The 20,344-nt window shown below is 52.4% G+C and overlaps 1 protein-coding gene across 1 annotated transcript; it reads right to left on the bottom strand.

Moving 5' to 3' along the window:
• Nucleotides 1–1,151: 1,151 nt before the first annotated feature.
• On the bottom strand, nucleotides 1,152–16,876 carry SLC34A2 (solute carrier family 34 member 2). Its single transcript, XM_066385763.1, has 13 exons — nucleotides 16,825–16,876; nucleotides 12,135–12,231; nucleotides 11,892–12,038; nucleotides 10,609–10,737; nucleotides 9,310–9,453; nucleotides 8,118–8,229; nucleotides 6,333–6,528; nucleotides 5,505–5,600; nucleotides 4,798–4,918; nucleotides 4,445–4,612; nucleotides 3,757–3,873; nucleotides 3,557–3,681; nucleotides 1,152–2,028 (listed from the first exon to the last, which is right to left on the bottom strand). Exons 2-13 carry the CDS (start codon nucleotides 12,226–12,228, stop codon nucleotides 1,396–1,398), a joined length of 2,082 nt encoding a protein of 693 aa, XP_066241860.1. The 5' UTR covers nucleotides 12,229–12,231; nucleotides 16,825–16,876; the 3' UTR covers nucleotides 1,152–1,395.
• Between the last annotated feature and the right edge of the window lie 3,468 nt (nucleotides 16,877–20,344).

The raw sequence follows: 20,344 nt of genomic DNA, 5'->3' as shown, positions 1-20,344 counted from the left end.
AGGTGAGGAGCAGTGGGGGACAAGGGGGTGAACACAATGGGGGACTCTAGAAGGCACAGAAGGCATCTGGGTTAAGAAGAGTACCCTTGGGCCCACGGGCCCTACTGCCGCTTGATCATGGTTCTGGGGAGTCCAGGCAGGCCCTTGTTTCCAACCGGGGAGAAAAGCTTGGAGCTCTGCAGGTAGCAAGAGAGCAGGAAATCAAATTCATCTACCTCGGGGAAACGGGAGAATGTCTGGAAAGAGTGTCTGGATGAATGGATGGGAGCTGACCCAGACAGGCAACCTGCAGAGAGGGAGCAGATAGGTATAAACAACTGTCCTGTGCTCAGGGCCTTCCTGGGGCTCAAGGCGGTGGCAGTGGAGGGGACTCAGGACCGGAGTCTGGGGGACTCAATGGGAATGATTTTAATCTGACCAAGTGCAGCACTAGGCTTTAGCTATGACAGTCAACTTGGCTCTCATAATAGCCCAATTCAAAAGAACCCCAGGCCCTTTTAGCAGACAGACCATCTCTTCCCCAGTGCTCGCCATCGTCCAGTCTCATCTTCCACCTGCCCAGCTCAGAACACTCTCATCCTCCACCTGCCCAGCTCAGAACACTCTCATCCTCCACCTGCCCAGCTCAGAACACTCTCATCCTCCACCTGCCCAGCTCAGAACACTCTCATCCTCCACCTGCCCAGCTCAGAACACTCTCATCCTCCACCTGCTCAGCTCAGAACAGGGCCGCTCTCCTCCTAGAAAGACGGGGCAACAGGCGAGCCCAAGTGCTTCCTGAGGGCGCTCCCACCCCGGAACCTCGGGGACGCCGCAGGTAAAAGCCTGGACTAGCCGTACCTGCCCCGGTGCAGAAACCTTGACAGGGAAAGTGGGATCACTGGGCAGAGAAAGGCCCACACCTACGTTCCCCCAGGTCTGCTTCCCCCGAGCAGGGCTGCTCTGGGGCACGCATGCCTGAGAGGCAGCTGCTGTAGTTTGAAGTTAGCCCTCAGTCAAGGAGCATTTTACCACAATAAGAAAAACATGTGTATATGTGCGCATCTTCGAGATCCTCCCATAAAATTTGCCCTTGGGACTTCAGAAGAGGACGGTTGAAGTCTGAAAATAAATCCTATTGGCCAACCCACCCGTGTGTGGGGGTGGGTGGGTGGGTGGGGTCATTTTTCTAGCCAGGCTTCATTGTCTAGGTCTCTTTCTGTACCTTCCCGGGAATGGAAGACCCAGGAAGCAGGGGCGGAGACAAAACAATCATGCCGGTCGGTACACTGCATGAAGGGGAATGAGAATGAGAGCGAGCGCCGATGCCATGTCTCGGAGAAGTGGAGAAGAGTGTGCAGAACCACAAGGGAGCGCGGCAGACTGGGGGCCCCTCCTCCCGCCTTGGGGCCGCCCCTACAAGGCTGTGCTGCCGGAGCTGGTGTCTGCGGCCGGGGCATCCCCCTGGGACTTGGGGACCCCGTCCTGGGCCTCTCCAATCACGGCCGTGTTACGGAAGCTCTCGGGGGCCTTGATGTGGATGTCCTGCTCCTGCGCCTCCTCCGCTTGCTGGCAGCACTTGCAGCAGCGGCAGGACCTGGGGCAGCAGAGCGTGCAGCAGATGCGGCAGCAGACGCGGCAGCAGATGCAGCAGCAGCGTCGCAGGCAGCAGCCGGTGACTATGGAGATCACGTGGTCCCAGGGCCTCAGCGAGTGCAAACACAGGGGCAGGAAACCCCAGGTCTGTAGCACCTTGGGCAGGACGTGTGGGCAGCGGGACTGCAGGAGCTTCAGCACCACCACCAGAAGGATCACCACAACGACGGGCACCCCCACGCCCACCAGCACTGGCCACCCGGCCAGCGAGAGGCCAAACACTGTCAGCGGGACCATGAAGAAGAAGACAACTAGGTAGAAGATGGCAAACCAGCGGTACTTAGCTGAGATGGTGCCCAGCCCCTTGGCCAGGCGGATGGGCAGGCGGGCGAACGGGATTGGGTACCACAGGAGGATGCCTGTGATGTTGAAGAAAAAGTGGCACAGGGCAATCTGCAACACAAGAGATTGGACGGGTGAATGGCATGTCGCATGGTGGGGAGAAGGAAAGTGTCACCTAGCAGACAGAGTCACGGGTTCTCCTTGTCTCCATAGCTCAGCCTAGACGGGACCTGTATTGCCTGAGGGTCTACATGTGACTGGGATTGAGGGGAGGTAGAAATGGGAGGTGACCAGTTGAATGACAGCTCAGTTTTCACAGCCTGCAGTCCATTAGGCATTCTCTACCAATGAACCTCAGGACTGTGCCCACTGCTAGCCTGGGTCTTGACCCTGCTGTTTCCGGCTGAGCAGTTAAGAGCTGAAAGGAGGAAGGAAAGGCTCACAGGATAGCTGGCTTTCTCGGCTCAATACCCCATTCTGGGGGGTGGGAGGGCTGGCGGGGAGAGAGGAGGAAAGATGGTGGCGGCAGCACCAGCAGCGGACATTTATGGTAGACACAATATGGGTGAGACAACTGTTCTAAGCACTTTCTGTGGATTACTTCAAGCCTCAAACGATATCCTACGAGGTGGCAATCAATAGTGCCCCCGTTTGATGTAAGAGGAAATCGAGGCACCGTGAGGTTAGACTATTTTCCCAAAGTCAGACAGATGAGAGAGGGTCGAGGTGGGTTTCAAACCCAGGTAGCCTGGCTCCAGAGCCATGTACTGTCTGTCCCCTGTCCTTCCACTATGTGTCACACGCATTCTAGAGGCTTTGGTCTGATATACTAGCCACTAACCACGCTTGGCAACTAAGCACTTTGAATGCGGCTACTTCACATTAAGATGTGCTGGAAACATAAAAGACACATTGGATTTCAAAGACTTCGTCAAGAAGAGACTGTAAAATATCTCACTTTTAACATTTTGATTGCCAAGGTCATGGGTTTAATAAATACATCATTAAAATTGATCTTCCTGTTTCTTTAAAAATTTTTTTTTTTTTAATATGGGGCTACTAAGAAATTTCAATAAATGGGTGACTCAAATTTATATTCTACACTCACATTATATTTCTATTGGACAGCATGGCTTTAGACAGGACAGACCCTCAGATCTTTATAATAATAATAATAATCCTAATGAGATAGGGATGAAGGCTGGGCCACCTGACTGAGGTCATTTAGTGTGTAAATGGCGAGACAATATTCAAATGCCAAAGGCCTTCTTGCCCAAGGTCACCCAGCTGTTCCAGGCAAGGCAGAAGAATCACCCCTGGTTCTATTTAACGCCGGGCCCAGGCCAAGTTCCCTAAAAGGGTGGAGGAGACAGAAGTGGGGGGGGGGGTGTCTGTGCTTCCTGAATACTCTACCTCTGTCAAGTAGTCACCCCACCTTTGTTTAAACAACTGCCAGGGATGGGAGTCTCACTACCTCGCTAAGGAGTAGATGTGGCCTTAACTGTGGCTGCTCCTCCACATCCCAGTCTTAGACCTCACAGAGCAACGCTGGCGCTCTGCTAGGAATCGCATGCTCTCCGGACCACAGATGGGGTGTATCCCACCCACAGAACCTCTGCCCCCTGTGTTATTTCCTGACCTGGAGTGAGTTCTTCAGGGTATTGCCAGGACTGGCTAAGGCGGCCATAATGGCGGTGGTGGTGGTGCCAATGTTGGAGCCCAGCGTGAGCGGATACGCCCTCTCGATGGTTATCACGCCGACGCCTACGGGAAACAGCGCTCATCACCTCAGCCCCGGGGAGGACAGGGGATGGCCACAGAGAAGCCGGAGAAACTCACCGATCAGCGGGGTTATAGTGGACGTGAACACCGAGCTGCTCTGCACGATGAAGGTCATGCCCGCCCCCACGAGGATGGCCATGTAGCCGGTCAGCCAGGCAAAGGGGAAGGGGAAATCTGGGAGGCAGAAAGGAGAGATCTGTCACACCCCTTGTAGGAAGGCATGACTGGAAGGCCTCGCTGGCGCCCCCACAGGACCTGGGGAGGGGACGGGGAGCACGCAAAGTGGGGGGGTAGGGGTGGGAGGGGGGACCAGCCAGGGAGCAAGGCCTTCACGGCTCTCTGGAAGTGAGCTGGCTTTCTCGGGACCTTGCAAGCATGCAGTGGGAGCTTGTTCTTGCTCCCCAGTCTCAACCAAACCACCAAGCACCACCATTTCAAGGACGAGGGGTGCCTTAACCTCGGCCGCTTTTCAAGTTCAAGAGAACAACTCCAGCCTGGCCTGTGGTGGCGCAGTGGATAAAGCGTCAACCTGGAACGCTGAGGTCACCGGTTCAAAACCCTGCACTTGTCTCATCACAGCACATATGGGAGTTGATGCTTCCTGCTCCTCCCCCCTTTCTTTCTCTCTCCGTCTCTCACTCTATGTGGAGGCTACTGCCAAGTGACAATCTAAAAGGAGCCCCCTGCAATGGCAACAGAGATGCCATCCCCCAGAAAGCCCAAGTGGGGGGGTCAGTGCCCCTACCAGTATTGATGGTCTTCTTGATGACAACAGCCACTTGCCCCTTGAGCACAGAGCCTAGAAGCTTAACGATCAAGATCAGACAGCCACAGAGCACCAGCAGGGAAGTCACCAGCAGGATGATGCCAACAACAAGATCCAGGAGGTTGGCCGTCACAAAGATGTGCTGGCCTGAAGAAGCCATGGGAAGTCCTTATTAGAGGGGCATGGGCCCTCCACCCCCACCCACCCGCATGGCCGCGGACTGCTTTTTATTCCCATCTTATTCCTCTGTCTCACAGTAACGGAATCTCGGTTGTTAGCTACGAGCACCCCAGACGTCCGTCCCAGTGGCGGAGGCTGTGAGTTCTGCTCACATTTAGCAATATTCTCCCGGTAGGTCACATTCTTGATGGTCCAGGTGTGGAAACCATCTGTCCAACAGAAGGAGGGGGACGTGCAGTTCTCAACCGAGGGGACGGTGACGTTCACCTGAGTCTGGATGTCAAACACGAGAAATGGTATGCATCACGTTGGGGAGAGCGTGTGCACCTGTAAGCGTGCTGCACTGTTCCCACGGGTCCCTCCGTAAATGGGAACAGAGGCAGCCAGAGAGAAGCCAAGAGACATGAAAATAATGCCAAGTGGAAATAATGCATCAGTGACATGGGATGGGGCAAAGGGCGGTCTCTGTCCTACTGCAGTCTGTCTGTCCACCCAGCATTCAAGGGCTGATTGTTATGGACTCTTCCCCAGCCAGTTTTGATTTTTCAGGAGTCCCCAATTTTTATTTTTCCATCCTTTCTATTTGCCCACTTTGAAAGAAGTTGCCTAAAGTACAGACACAAGAGTTCACCAGGCCCTGGCTGGGTAGCTCAGTTGCTTAGAGCATCGTCCTGATACAGCAAGGTTGTGGGATCGATCCCCATCCAGGGCACATGCAAGAATCAACCAATGAATGCATAAATAAGTGGAACAAACGATGTTTCTGTCTCTCTCTCTCCCTTCCTTTCTCTCTCTCAAAACAATATATACAATTAAAAAAAAAAAGTTTGCCCGCATAGCAATATTCTTAGAAACTTACCACGTTGGTAAAAGTTTTGCACCAAATCTTGATCAGACTCTTGTTTTGAGCTGCTGCATCATTCATTGCAATCTGGTTGATAACTTTTTTATCCAGCTGAGGAAGGCAATAGACAGAGAGTCAGCACATGCTCAGAGCTGAGGCGGCGGGGACACACCAGGGCTGCTGTAAACAGGAGCTCTGAGGACTGGAACAGACTGCGAGGGCCTGCAGTGGTGAGCTGGGACTCACCCTCTCAACTCCCACAGGGGAACCCAGCACCCAGACACCAGCAAGTGCTTGATAAATAAACGAATGGTCATGTGAACAGTGGGCTGGCATTGAGAAAGCGTGTAGGTATTCACCGGATGACTGAACAACAGGGTCCACCAGACGAGTGTGAAAGGGCAAGGTCTAAGCTGGGCAACAGTCACAAAGCCTTCTTTCATTTTAATGGTATGGACAGACCCTGGTGACCAGAGGGGTGAGGTGGGAGGGAAGGGTAGTAATCTTTCTATTTTGGCTAGAAGTAGAAACCTTCACCAGTGAGCCCAGTGATGCTGAAGTCTGGAGGGGGAACAACGTGGCCCCCAGGTCCAATGGGCAGCGTCTGCGTCTTGAGAAGCACTCGCCACCTCCTGCCCCCTCCCTCAACATGACATGCACGTTTAAGTCAAGGAAACAAAAAAAGGCCAACTACTCTACTAGGGTTCCCAGCTCTGCTTCCCTCGGCCTTTTTCAGAGGCAGCCGGTAGCAATGTTTGGAGGCCGCCGTCCGTCCCCGGTGGAGCTGGGCAGAGGGCGAGGGGAGGGCGTGGCACCTTCCCTTTCAGAGGGAAGCCAGGCTACCTGGATAATCCGCTTTGTGAAGGGGTCCGTAATGACTTTGAGGAGCGCCGGGGCATCTTCTCCGTTTCGGAAGTGGAAGGACTCTACCACCAGGTTGGTCAGGATCTCCAGGTAGTGGGTGGTGGCCTCCACGGGCAGGAGCACCAGCACGGAGAGCCAGTTGAAGAAGTCGTGGACGGTGGCCCCAGCAAAAGCCCTGCAGGAGGGGACCCCATCCCAGGAAGGTCAATCTGTTTAAATATCCCAAACAGGGCTGAGCAAGGTCAGTTATATTCCTACGTGCAGACACCTCCAGAGATGGTATGTTTATTATTTCATAGGTTATCCAGTGGCAAAAATTTGTGTAGCATTGAAGAGAATCCAAAATCTGGAATAACAAAACCTAGAATCCCAGCCATGCCCCTCAGTGAAGTGACTGAACCTCTTCGCACTTCTACGTGCATTCAATGGGGTGCAGAAAAGCCCACTCGGCTTCCTGAGAAGACCAGATGGGCAAACACCCTGGAAAGTGTGCGGTACTGTTTCACCAGGGACCAAAGGAAGAGGGGGGGTGTTTGCTGGCCTCCCAGCCAGCCTGCAAGGCTGTCTGCTGGACCCACACAGCGCAAGCATCATGGACACAGGCTGAAAACGCTCTAACTTAGGAAGTAAAAAGTCTGTCGCTTGTTAGAAGAAAGGCCAGGAAATGTGCTTAATTTTTACATTAACCTTTTGGAAGAAAGAGGTTCCCTTTGCTTGGATCCAATGTGCCCCATTTTCTTTTTCTTTCTTTCTTTTTTTTTTAGAGTCAGAGAGAGGGACAAATAGGGACAGACAGACAGACAGGAACGAAGAGAGATGAGAAGCATCAATCATCAGTTTTTCATTGCGCATTGCGACACCTTAGTTGTTCATTGATTGCTTTCTCATAAGTGCCTTGACTGGGGGAGGGGGGGCTACAGCAGATCGAGTAACCCCTTGCTCGAGCCAGCGACCTTGGGTCCAGGCTGGTAAGCTTTGCTCAAACCAGATGAGCCCACGCTCAAGCTGGCGACCTCGGGGTCTCGAACCTGGGTCTTCCGCATCCCAGTCCAACGCTCTATCTACTGCGCTACCACCTGGTCAGGCCCATTTTCTTTCTTTAAAAAAAAAAAAAAATTAGTATTGATTTTAGAGAGAGAGGAAGGGGGAGAGAGAGACAGACAGACAGAAACATCAATCTGTTCCTGTACGTGCCCTGACCGGGGATTGAACCCATAAACCTTGCATATCAGAACGATGTCCTAACCAACTGAGCTACCCGGCCAGGGCCCAACATGCCCCATTTTCATCTTATGCATCCACAAAACTACATTTTGCTTTTCACTGGCAGGCAAGTAAAATACAAAGAAAATGTGGCATGGGTTGAGCTGGCCAAGAATGGAAGCTCCAGGTTTATAATTATTTCTGACTGAGCAAGACAGTGAATCCTCGTTTTAACTACACCATGCAGCAGGTGAGCTTCTGGCGAGGGCTTGTATTTCGAAAGCCCTGACTCTGTGCCAGGCACCTTGCTGGGTATTTACCCGTACAGGTGTGTTTACTGCTTTAGACATCACAGCGGGGATGCCGTTATTATCCCTGCTATGCAGACTGGGAGGCTGATTAAGCCTGTGGTCCTTACCCTCGGCTGCAGTTCACTGTGGCCAGTAATAAGTGATCTAGGAATGACAAGCATGTCCTCATTGGCTCTTTAAAGGTAGGTACGACAACCTGGCCAAAACCAACGGGCCTGATGGTGGCAAGGGCTGGTTCTGAACGTCCTACCTTCTGAACACTTTCCGGTCCCCTGCCTGCATGAGCGCCACCAGGGTGTTGGTGATGGAGGTCCCAATGTTGGCTCCCATGATGATGGGGATGGCGGCCCGCACCGTGAGCACTGGAGCGTAGGAAACAGTCCGTTAGCAAGGCAGCCCGTTTTAGGAAGGCCCCTGGCCAGGTTCCCGAGGCGCCCCAGGCTGGCCGAGCTCATCAGGCTCCCAGGCCCTGAGAGCAGCGTTCCCAGCCTCTGGGCTCTGCACCTCGCCGTGAACCTGGCCAAAGTTCTCCATAGCAATGGGCACCTGGACCAAAAAGAGCTTTTAGCACACAATTTCAGGGAGTCCACAGACCCCAAGAAGCTCTTCTCTGGGCCCTAATTTAAAAGTACTTTTCTGAATTCTTCAGCTGTAAGGCCCCCTGAAAGGAGACCAGAAAACGATGTTGACAGACTTGTGTATTTATTATGGCAAATTCCTGGCAGTATAATTTCTTTTTCTAACAAAATTAGTATATTGCCACCATGTCCTGGCATAGGCAAGTCAAGTATTTTAAAGAAGTAATACCTTTTTCTAATTTGGCCCAGAAAAGGCTCTATAGTTAATTTTGGCTAACATGCTATTTGGGGCTGAAAATTCACTGGTCCTACTTAAGGGGTCTGCCTCACTAAGCCAGGGCAAACATCAGGTAGGTTCAAGTTTAGAATGCTTCCCAGGCTCAACTGCCCCCAAACCGATGTGTGATGTGATTAGATGTCTTTATTCTTAGCGCTGAGCAGTGATGGAAACGCTCATCTTTGCTGTTCAATTTGGCAGCTGCTAGCCACCGATGACTACTGACTCCTTATAATATCGCTCGTGCAACTCAGCAACTGGGCTTTATATTTTAAACTGAAATCAACGGAGGTTAAATAGAATTAAACAGCCCATATGGCGAGTGGCTGCTGGACTAGGCAGGCGAGTGGCTGCTGGACTAGGCAGTACTGCTCCAGGTAAGTCAGGCATCAGGGTCTATTCTTAGACTCAGCTATGGAAACAGGAGCAGGAGGCTGCCTGCGACCCAGAGTGGAACAGCCCGTCAGGGCCGGACAAGGTAGGAAGGTGATGGTGACAAGCCTGGGCACAGTCAGGGTAAACCTCAGGCTCCCAGCTGCAAAGGGAAACGCCTGGACTGTGTCTGGGCTCACGAGTGTCGGACTCACGCGAGGAGGCCACCATGCTGACGACGATGGACGTGGAGGTGCTGGAGCTCTGCACCATGACCGTCACCAGCACCCCGATCACCAGCCCCGCCAGAGGGTTGGACAGAACAGAGTTGTTGTTGAAGAACTTCCCGGCCACTTTTCCTGGGGGGGAAAAACATGGCCACATGATAAGGGGTTAGGTGGGCACTGGTCCCTGTGGCATCATGAATCCTCGTGCAGTTTCCCTGTACTGCCCTGAGACAGGCCCTACCCACCCGCAGACCCCGTTCCCCAAGCCTCCATCCTGCACCCTCCCACCCTTCCACCACTCCCTCTGTCGGCCAACCCTCTTCTGCTTGCTCTGATCAGGAACCTGGCCTCAATTCTCTACTTGACCTCTGGACGCCAATGAATTCCTGTCTCTGGGATGTCTTCCCAGTTCACAAGATTTATCCTCCGGGAGTGGGTCTTCTCATCTCCCCCCAGTGCCCTCAAACCCCTTGCCCTAGCCCCAGCCTGTAATTGAATGCTGGGAGTGTCATTTCTGAGTGTGCCTCTGAGATCATCAATCCATTCCCCAATCCGTTTCATAAAGAAGACTGAAGCCCAGAGACGGGGGGGCAATATTCAGAGGGCAAAGCCCCTTGCTGATACCGCTTCGGAACAGGGGGACCCAAAATGGCATTCAGATAGCATGGCCCTCTTGCCTCCTCACAAGTGCCTCCCACTGTAATTCTCCCAAGTCACAAGGATGAGTTCTCAAGAAAAGCATCCGGAGTTGCAGAAATCCCTGGTTTCTGTGTCACCCAGATCTGAGTTTGAATCTCATTACGCCGATTACAGGCTGGGAACCTGAGGGTCTCTCTGAGCCTACGTCCTCTCTAGAAATGGAAAGGGCTTTGAGAAGGGATGTTGAAGACAGTGCCCCCTGAAAATGCCTGTTGCCGGGAGGCACTCAAAGTGCTAGCTATCAGTGTCATTACCCATTTTGGGTACAAAGGTGACCGATTGTATGGTGATGTCACTTCTGGGTCCCTCTCACACTGAACACATGCTCAGCCCTGGATGAAGATTATTCCCCCAGGCCAGGGACCCTTTTCTCTCTGCGGTAAAGAACTGGCCATGCCTTGGCTCCCAACGTAAGCCACCTACGCCAGTCCTAAGACTGCTCCAGGCCTCAGTTTCTCCTCTGAAAAACGGGAGATGACCTGAGGTAGCTTCCAGTCCTAAAATGCAGCTGGAGAGGGCTGGCTGCGTTGCGAGGGTCTAAACCAAACGGGAATGCCCCCCCTCCAGCCCCTGACCCTCTCCCCATACCTCCGACCAGCTGGAAGGCACTGCTGAGGACGTCCAAGGAGCACACGAACAAGTAGAGGAAGCCCAGAAGCAGAATGAGCTTCCCAATCCCTTGGGAAACACACAGAACCTTCCCTTTGGTGTCTCTCTCTGGGGGAGCAGAAGAGGCAGGAAGGCTTTCAGTGTCTGAAACCCCGAGGAGTTTGGCAATGAGCTCAGAACCCTCTACCCTCCAGCTAGGGGGCTGTGAGTTCTTATGGACGGTGAGGCTCAGAGATGGTAGGCAGCCATGGTTGCACTTTCAAAGTAATTACCACTATAGTTCACTTAGGTGAAACCCGTGGTGAGCCCTGGCTGGGAAGCTCAATTGGTTAGAGCATCATCCCAGTACTCCAAGGTTGCAGGTTCAATCCCCAGTCAGGGCACATACAAGAGTCAACCAATGAATGCATGGATGGGTGGTAAAACAAATCGATGCTTCTCTCTCTCGAAACAAAAAAGAATCAATAAAAATAAAAATCATGAAGTGTCTTTACAGGATTTGCATTTGGAAGGAGGGTTGCTGTGTAGTCTGAGGACAAGCAAACCAGGCTCCATGCTCAGCTGAACAGGTGTCACTGGGAGGCAGTGAAGAGCACTTACCACCTCCCCAGTGTGAGGTCAGAGAGGACGACTCTTCTAAGCACCTTCTGCAGAGCAGATCTTTTCTAGAACGTGGCTGCAGAGCAGCAATCACCCGGGGAGGGCCTGGACAATGCTGCATCCTGGATGGCTACTATCTCCACTCTTGAAGGGGCTCTCACCTCCTCCCTTCCAGCTCCCTTCCCTCCCCAGCACAGTGACCCACAGGCAGACCTTACACCCTGCCCCAGGAAGAGAAGGGCAGCACTTGCCCAGCTATTCCGGCTGTCCCGTCTCTGTCCTCCAAAAGCCTGTCTGATGCCCACACGCAGGTGAGGGGACCCTCACCGAGGAGCTCTCAGAGCCGGGTGCTTAGCTGTTCACTGCCGCAGCTATAGCCTGCGACAGTACCCAGGGCCCGCCCGGTTGGCCCGCAGTGGCTTATCAGGACAGTGCTGTGTCTGGCCTGGTTATAACCCCAGCATTGGCACATTTGCTGAATGAATGAACGAAAGCAAGAAGAAATGATTCCCCAACCACCACACTGGGCTTTGACCCTCCACCTCCCAGACTGTAGGCGACAAGCCTAGCCAGGACCTTTGTCCAAAGAGCATAGGGACCGTGGAGAAGGAGCTGATACTGTACAGGCAATGAGCTCCACCCCTTGCCGGTCTCATTTTCACCTGACCACCTGATCCCCTTGTGCTTCAGTTCGGGCAGGTCCCAGGGGTCTTCCACGTCGGTGGGCTCCTCGGTGGGCTCTTCTATCAGGGCCACGGTGGAGTGGGATGGCAGAAGCTCAATCTTGGTCACAGAGGTCCCGGTGTCATCTGCCCAAACAAAGGCCAGGAGAAAGGAGGAATCAAGCCTGTGTCTCCCGGAGTCCCCACAGGAGCCCTATCGGGGGCTGGAAGAGAGGCACTCACTTTTCTCAGTCTCTTTAAGTTTCTCAGCTGTGGTCCCTTCGATGTATTTACTGGGGTTGGGCTGAGCATTTTCCACCTCAGGCCAAGGAGCCATGGTCTGTGGGTAGAAAAACAGGGTTCAGAGAAGCAGCCACTGAAAGGAGGTGCAATCGGTTGTCATGACAGGGAGAACCAGCAGCCACAGGATTTGGGGGGCTGGACGAGTGTTGCACTTACACCTTCAAAGTGTAGTCTCTTGCACACCCTATTACACTCCTCTATCAGCCTTCTTCAACCACTCAGCCAGGTGTCACTAGACCGACCACTTCTTACAGTGTTCTCCCATGCTAGCCTCAAATCCATCCATTGAACCACCTTTGACTTCCCCAACTTCTGTCTGGGCCTCTGTCTGGACTGTCCCCTTCAGGGAGAAAGCAGATGCAAACGAGCCATCTTTATCACGGAATGCCAAGTCCTCACGACCCCCCGAGGGGCCCCCGGCAGACTGGACATATCTCTCATATGCATCCTACCTGCTTTACCAGCCCTCGGGTCTTCTGTGAGAAGCATGACCCACTGGACCTAGTTCCCATCCCAGAGGTGCCCCTTACGGTGGAAGTATGTCTATTCAAGTCCCTTTATGCCTCTGAATATGAAGTGTTGGTTTCCCCAGGTAGACAAAGGGGGTGATGCTTCACATTTTGCAGGGTTCTGAGATCCATGGGTGATGCCTAGGGAACTGCCTGGCACCAAGCAGACATCCAGCAAATAGTAGCAGTTACTGCTGTGCCGTGCTGCCTGCATTAACGGCACTTGGTCAGAATCCCGTTCTTCCCAGCCTTTGGTAGAGACTTCCTCATAACCCACTTTATTAACAAAGCCTTTCTCAGATGGAGCGGAAGTGTGGCTCATGACACACCTGGAAGTCCACCCCTTGCGGTCCTTGTCCTCTGACACGCGTCCAAAGACAGGAACAAACAATTCATAGAAGAGGAAGTACACAAGTGGCTACAAATGAGTTCAGCCTCGTTAGTAAACCAAAAATGTGCAGATTAAAAAGTTTCTTAAATCAAACTTTTTGTATAATGTGCTGTGCTGGAGAAGATGCAGTGAAATGAGCACAGCAGGAAATGTCGGGAAACAGTTGACAAAATGTCTAAAGAGCCTTACGTTGCCCATAAATCTCCAACCCAGTCATTTCACTTCTAAGAAGTAGAAATCGTGGAATATTTTCTCTAAGGAAGTCAAAACACCTGCTTTGCACTGATCATCTCTCTGAAGAGGGTTTCCCAGAACCTGGGTTTTCCCCATTTCTTACAGGGATCTATTCCCTGCTTACCTGAATGCAAACACTACCAGAGAGAGGGGCTTTGGCTAGTTCATCCCTACACGTCAGGGTCTGCAGCTCTGCCCGGCACACTGGCCATGCCCAGCACACGTTTGCTGGCTGAATGAACGTGCTGCAGACCAGAGGACCTTTGCTGCGCTGTCACTAGAAGTCTGAATGTAAAAACAGGGAGATTAACTAGGGTACATCCCTGTAGTGTAGCAGCATGCCACTAAAGAGGTTATACAGAATCACCAAAAAAAATTTGTTAAGTAAAGTGTGAATAAAAGGCACTCTTTCGTCCCCTTCACAGCATTTCAATAAGGATCTAGAAATGTTCCATAGGGTTCAGAGTGGGTGGTGGAATTGGGTGGCTTTTATCTTCTTCCATCTGAAATGCCTAAATTTTAAGAGCTACAGCCCAACCTCAAAGTCCAGAGATACCTGGAATGTCACTGTTACTCATCTTGATAAAGCTAGGAGTTAAAAGAAGCTGATTCTGAGTCCCCATCATGACTTGGTTTTGCCCAAGTAAATTTCCCCGTGCAACTAACTGCAAAGCATGGCGTGTACTTCTGTGGTCGCAGGGAACACCCTGCAGAAGAGGAGACAGTGAATGGGCCACAGGGATGGGGCCTGCCTCTGGGGCCACTACTCCAAGGGGCAAGGAAGACACCGGCCTGTCTGGGAGCCGCTTCCCTGGGGAGGAACTTGGAGGACTAGCAGAAGTCCTTGGACCTTTGGGTCCCGCCGAAGGCTTTCTCCCAGCCTCACACCGCTGACCCAGCTGTTCCCTCTCCCTGCCTCCCCAAGGCCACACTCACTCCAGCATACCCTGGTCCCTGCCAGAGGAGCAGAGAAGGGAGAGTCAAGCATCCCTCTGAGTAGTTCTTATACCCAGAAAGGTGTCTTTCCTGCCCAGGCACGAGGTTAGGGTTACGATCACACATCTGCTCCCCGCCACTGGTCCCTACAACTGGGCTGGCTGTGCGGATGGCCATTTGACTCAACTTCCTGCATGTCCCCTTGTACCCAATGCCAAGAGGAACTCTTGCAGGCTAAGGAGTGGGAACTCCTTGGTTCTTCTCGGACCTGGTAGCAGGGCACCTGGCAGTCACCTAACCCGTTGTTTGGGTCTCTCCAACCTGGACCTGTTCTGGGGCCGGGCGTGCTCAGCCCAAGTACATCTGAACAAGTGGGAAGAGGCTCGAGGCCACATCCTGCAGACAGACCGAAGACACCCACACATTCTCCCCCAGGCGGCAGCCCTCAGGAGCACAGGGAGGACGCCGCGGAGCCAGCCATGTGCCAGAGCACTGTGCCTTCTGCACAAATGAACCCCTTGAATCTCACACGCACTTTTCCAATTTCTGTACATTGACTGTACGTGTTTATACCTTGGTCCCAATGTCAGGAGGAAGCCGGGGCACAAGGAATCTAACTCCGCACTACGCCTTCAGAGACAGTGCAGACTCAGGCAGCCTGACTCCACTGTTCTCAAGCAGTATTTCCTTAGGCTTTGAATAAAACGACCAAGACTTCAAATTCCCCGGAGGGTGACGGCTACTTTTCTTCAGCTTCCTTTAGCCATCCCAAGGCGAAATAACCCCAGAGGACACGGTAAAGGTAGGAGGGGGATGTGTGGGACAGGGGACAGGGAACCTATTGGCCTGGGTTTTATGCTGCCGTGTGGCTTTAGTTTAAACCTTTAATATGCACTAATAGGGTTTTAAAAAGACAATTACCTTCTCTTTGAACTAGGGGCGGGGCCCTTACCAAGCCACCCGCCAGTGCCCCTTTCATTTGTATTTGTGAAATCATAAATAAATCCTGTAATTAACATATAAGTGATATCATTTATGCATTGCACTGGGGGGGTTAAAAGGGCTAACTTATAAAAATAAACATTGAAAACACATTTCAATCTTTTTGTAGTCCTCTTTTTACACTCTTGCATTTTAGAAGTTCACTGGGATGAATGAACTCACTGGGAGTTCCTAATAGTACTTACTCCCTGCTGACACGGCCATTCTGTCCCCAGGGTGGAGGTGGGAGGAGGGGGGTGAGGAACATGGTAGTGTGGGGGGGGGGGGGAGGTGGCTGTTTTCTTCCATCAGTTGAACTCAGGCTATTTTTGTCAACGTTCATCTAACAGCAATAATCCAGATGCCCTCCCACCACTGGGGGCTTCTTTTAATGAGCTGGTCGAGTGCTTTGGGACGCCTTTCTTACCACCAGTTCCCAGCGTTATATAAAAGTAGGAGATCATTATCAGCTGATTAGCTGGCACAGGCGGAGAGACTCAAACACCCTGACCCGTCTGAAACAATGGTCTCCTAGCAGGCACAACTTCGCAAGAATATACAACAAAGAGCAGGTTAACGAACTCCAATGCAGGGCTAACACAGAAATCTCTTGGTGAATCTAAACAGCGAGGGAGAGAGGATTCCCAGCGATGCATTCCACAAGCTGCCCCCATGAAATTCACGGTGGCCGCAGCTGCCTCCTGGCTAATTGTTCACCTCAGTGCCAGCTTCCCAGGGCAGGAGTCTGCCCCCAGGGATCTGAAGACCAAATTAACTCCATTCCACCAACCGCCTTCTTTATAGCCTGGAGATTCTCGCCCCCACCCCACCCCCAACAAAGCTGCACCTGTGCCCATCTCCTGGTAAGCCTTTTCCCCAGCCGGCTGGCCTGGTCCCCCCAAAACACTGAACAAGGGTGGGCTCTGTTCTTCCCGAGAAGCGGAAGGGCAGGCCAGCCCTTTGCTGATTCAGGCTGCCTACCCTGATGGGCCCAACAGGTTAGGACTGCATTTTGCAGTCACTTTAGATAAAGAACTCAGCACGCAAAAGTCATGCTGTGTTGGGGGTAAGGGTATGCAGCATTGGACAGCCACACAAACCTCGAATTTCCAACTCAGGCAAATCTCCTAGAGGATTCTGTTCTTGTAAGGAGGGGAAAGCTGAGGCCCAGGGGCTCAGAGACCTGCTTTGGGCCACACAGCTAATTAGTAACTAAAAAGACTACCCAGCTCTCCTGATTCCCACGTGGTATTTCATTCCCCACCACACACCCCGTTTTTTCCTCCCAAACCCACAAATCCCCAAGTGTGTCTCACTAACACTGCCTGTAGCAATAATGTAGTCATAGGAGTCGTAATAACAGCAATAGCAGTAACACTAAGGAAAAAATATCTGAAAATGTGGAGGTTTATTACTGTTTTCTCTCTTTCGCAGCCCAAAGCCAAGCCAAGTTCCTTGAGGTCTGCATCAAGGGCTATCTAAGAGAGTTAAGGAAATTAAAAGTAAATCAAGGTTCTTTCAAGAGTGAGATGGGAGCAGGAAGCGCCCTTGCGGCAGCAGCAGCGGCGACGGTACTCACCAGCGCTCCGAGCGCAGGTAATGGACAGAAGGAGGCGCCCAGGTGGAGCGCAGCGGCGGGTATATATAGCCAAGGTGTTGCGCAAAGAGGCGGGCGGCAGGGGCTATCACCACGCCCCGCGCACATTCCAGGACCGCCCGTCGCCGCCGGGGCACTGCCTACCTGCCGGCTTAATGAGCCCTTCGTGACCTCGCCCGCCCGCCGCGCGGAGGACAGAGAGGCGGCCCGGCTGCACGGAGAAATCTCAGCCTTTTCCTGGCGTCTGAAGGGCTGCAAATGTGCCCGCGCCCCGTGCGCCCCGGCCCGCGGCTGGAGCGCTCCGCTGTGCCCCAACACGGGCCGCGAAACATCCCAGTACAGTACATGGCCGCAGGTGGGGCTCCCGCTTTCCACGTTTCCCTCCCCAAGGATCCGAAAATTCTAATTTAGCTCTCCTCTGGAGCCCAAAATGTCCCGTAAAACCCCAGGGACAAAACCTTTCCAGACAAAGCCAGGATTGTTCAGCCTTATCAGTCTTGGGATGCTTTCTGCTTTAGTATCCCAGACTCAGCAGTAGACACTTGGAGCCCTGGGTCTGCGATAGGACAGCGCTCGGTGGGCCAGGCTGAGGAAGGGGAGGGGACTGCCCTCACCAGGAAGACCGCTTCGCCGGACCCTTGTTGGGCTTTGACCTTGGCCCTAGTTCACCTTCCCACCTGCCCTGTGTATCCTGTGTCACTGCACATCTTTTTCCATCCTGACTGTGAGAAGACCTGCCCCTCCTCTGGGAAGCCCATCACCACGCTTATTGCTTATTGTAGCAGCAACCTGCGTATGTGCCATGCGGGCGTGTTCTCCAGTGCCACACAGAAGCCTTCCCTGGGCTAAGGGTAGCTCCTTTCTAATTGAGGGCTTGGGGTGGGGCATGACATAGGGTCACTCAGGATTTGCTGACCCAGGATCAAAGCTGGGTCTTATTCCCTGACCCGAGTCTTATTCCCTAACCCAGGTCTTATTCCCTCTGCCGCAGGGTCTTGGTTTTATGGCTGAGGAATGATGGTCCCTATCAGAGTCACGTGAGCTAAAATATTTAGGACACACAGAACAGTACCTGGCACGTGAGTCCTCAATGTTAACCACTACAGTTTTCACTGGGGACTTCTAATGTTGACAGATGAATGGAAAGCTTTAATCAGACTCCTCTAGACCCTTGAGGTCATTACTCCACAGCCTCAGATGCTGGTCACATCGGTCCAGAGGCCAGGACATACTGCTTGGTGAGCGGGCATTAGGAATCAAACTGTTCTTATTAGAGAGACAATGGTTTTGCTAGTGGGTGCTAGACTTCAAAGCCAGCCCTTGGAGACAGTGCTCAACCCTGGCCTTCGCTGAGCGCAGCTCCGCCTCCAGCCCTGGCAGGCGGGCTGCAGACACCACCTAAGGGGCTCAAAGGGGCTGGCCTTCAGGGACAAGCCGCAGACAAGCCTCCTGTAGTAACCGCGGGCTTTGATGTGGGGCACAGACCTCACTGCCTTCACATCTCCCTTATCACTCCCAAACAAGGAGCTAATCAATGCCGAAATTTCAAAAATGTTGGAAAAAGAAAGGTTTCCCTTTTATCTTCCAACTGAAAAGGCCAAGTGCTGGTTCAATCAGGAGACCTTTTTTTTAATGAGTTTGGGCTGATGACTGTTTTGTATTTCTTTTTATCCAGAGTGTGGAGGAAAGGTGTCTGTAGACTCTCTCCCTTTGGAGAATGCAGTTTGCTGCAGAATATTTTCCTGTCTTTATTCCATCTCAGACACAGAATACGATCGACATTTCTACTGTTGACAGCCAGCCTGTGTTCACACACCCGCTAGAGTACTTTCACTCAGCGCAGTTTTCCGCCTACTGCGGCCCTATAAGGTAGAATTGATTGGATTAAATGGCATCGTTAATGTGAGCTTTGAAGTCACCCAGCCTACAAAACGGTGAGCCAGTATAGCCCCGCCCCCCTCACTGAGCCGCTGGGACCAGGCACACTTCACCACTGAGACCTTTCCATTCCTAGCAAGTAAGAAGCAGACACTCCGATGGGACTGGGCAGTGCCCTCAAATCAGACCCATTCACATTTTGCTGCAAAAATGCATAAATATTGGTACTAAGAATAAATTTGATTTCAGTTAGGGTTCAGCACTACGTGAATATTGAAATCACAGATTAGAGATCATGACTGCTGTTTATTGAATGTTTACCACGTGCCAGGACTGTTCTAAACACTATAGCTATTAGGTCATTAATCCTTATAATACTATGAGCCAGGTGCGAAGGGCAGGAGACAGGGCCCAGAGAAATTACAACTCCCTCCAATGCTACAGAACTAGTATGGAAAAGTTAAGATCATAACCCAGCTGCCAGCTTCACCCACATCATTAGTAAAGTTTTTCACTATGCCCTTTTTATTATTATTATTATTATTGATTGAGTTTAGAGAGACAGAGAGAGGAAGGGATGGGGGAGGGGAGCATTCATTTGTTGTCCGACTTAGCTTGTGCATTCATTGGTTGCTTCTTTTTTGTGTCCTGACCCAAGATCAAACCCACAACCTTGGCATCTTGGGACGACTGAGCTAATTATCTAGAGCCTTCACTACTGTTCCTATCTCCTCTTTCTTAGAGGGCTGTTACTTGTATGAGTGGAATGAAATAAAATAGTGAACCCGGAAATACATGGACATTTGATTTAAGAATCACTGCAGGCCCTGGCTGGTTGGCTCAGCGGTAGAGCGTTGGCCTGGCAAGCGGGGGACCCGGGTTCGATTCCTGGCCAGGGCACATAGGAGAAGCGCCCATTTGCTTCTCCACCCACCCCCTCCTTCCTCTCTGTCTCTCTCTTCCCCTCCCGCAGCCAAGGCTCCATTGGAGCAAAGATGGCCCGGGCGCTGGGGATGGCTCCTTGGCCTCTGCCCCAGGCGCTAGAGTGGCTCTGGTCGCGGCAGAGCGACGCCCTGGAGGGGCAGAGCATCGCCCCCTGGTGGGCAGAGCTTCGCCCCTGGTGGGCTTGCTGGGTGAATCCCGGTCGGGCGCATGTGGGAGTCTGTCTGACTGTCTCTCCTCATTTCCAGCTTCAGAAAAATACAAAAAAAAAAAAAAAAAAATCACTGCAGAGGCTCTGGCCGGTTGGCTCAGTGGTAGAACGTTGGCCTGGCGTGCAGGAGTCCCAGGTTCGATTCCTGGCCAGGGCACACAGGAGAAGCACCCATCTGCTTCTCCACCCCTCCCCCTCTCCTTCCTCTCTATCTCTCTCTTCCCCTCCCACAGCCAAGGCTCCATTGGAGCAAAGTTGGCCCAGGCACTTAGAATGGCTCTGTAGCCTCTGCCTCAGGCGCTAGAATGGCTCTAGTTGCAACAGAGCAATGCCCCAGATGAGCAGAGCATCGCCCCCTGGTGGGCATGCCAGGTGGATCCCGGTCCGGCGCATGTGGAGTCTGTCTGACTGCCTCCCCGTTTTCAACTTCAGAAAAATACAAAAAAAAAAAGAATCACTGCAGAGCAGTAG

This window comes from Saccopteryx leptura, chromosome 5, assembly GCF_036850995.1.
Source record: "Saccopteryx leptura isolate mSacLep1 chromosome 5, mSacLep1_pri_phased_curated, whole genome shotgun sequence".
Classification (NCBI taxonomy): Eukaryota; Metazoa; Chordata; class Mammalia; order Chiroptera; family Emballonuridae; genus Saccopteryx; species Saccopteryx leptura.
This window is presented reverse-complemented; position numbering and strand designations above follow the sequence as displayed.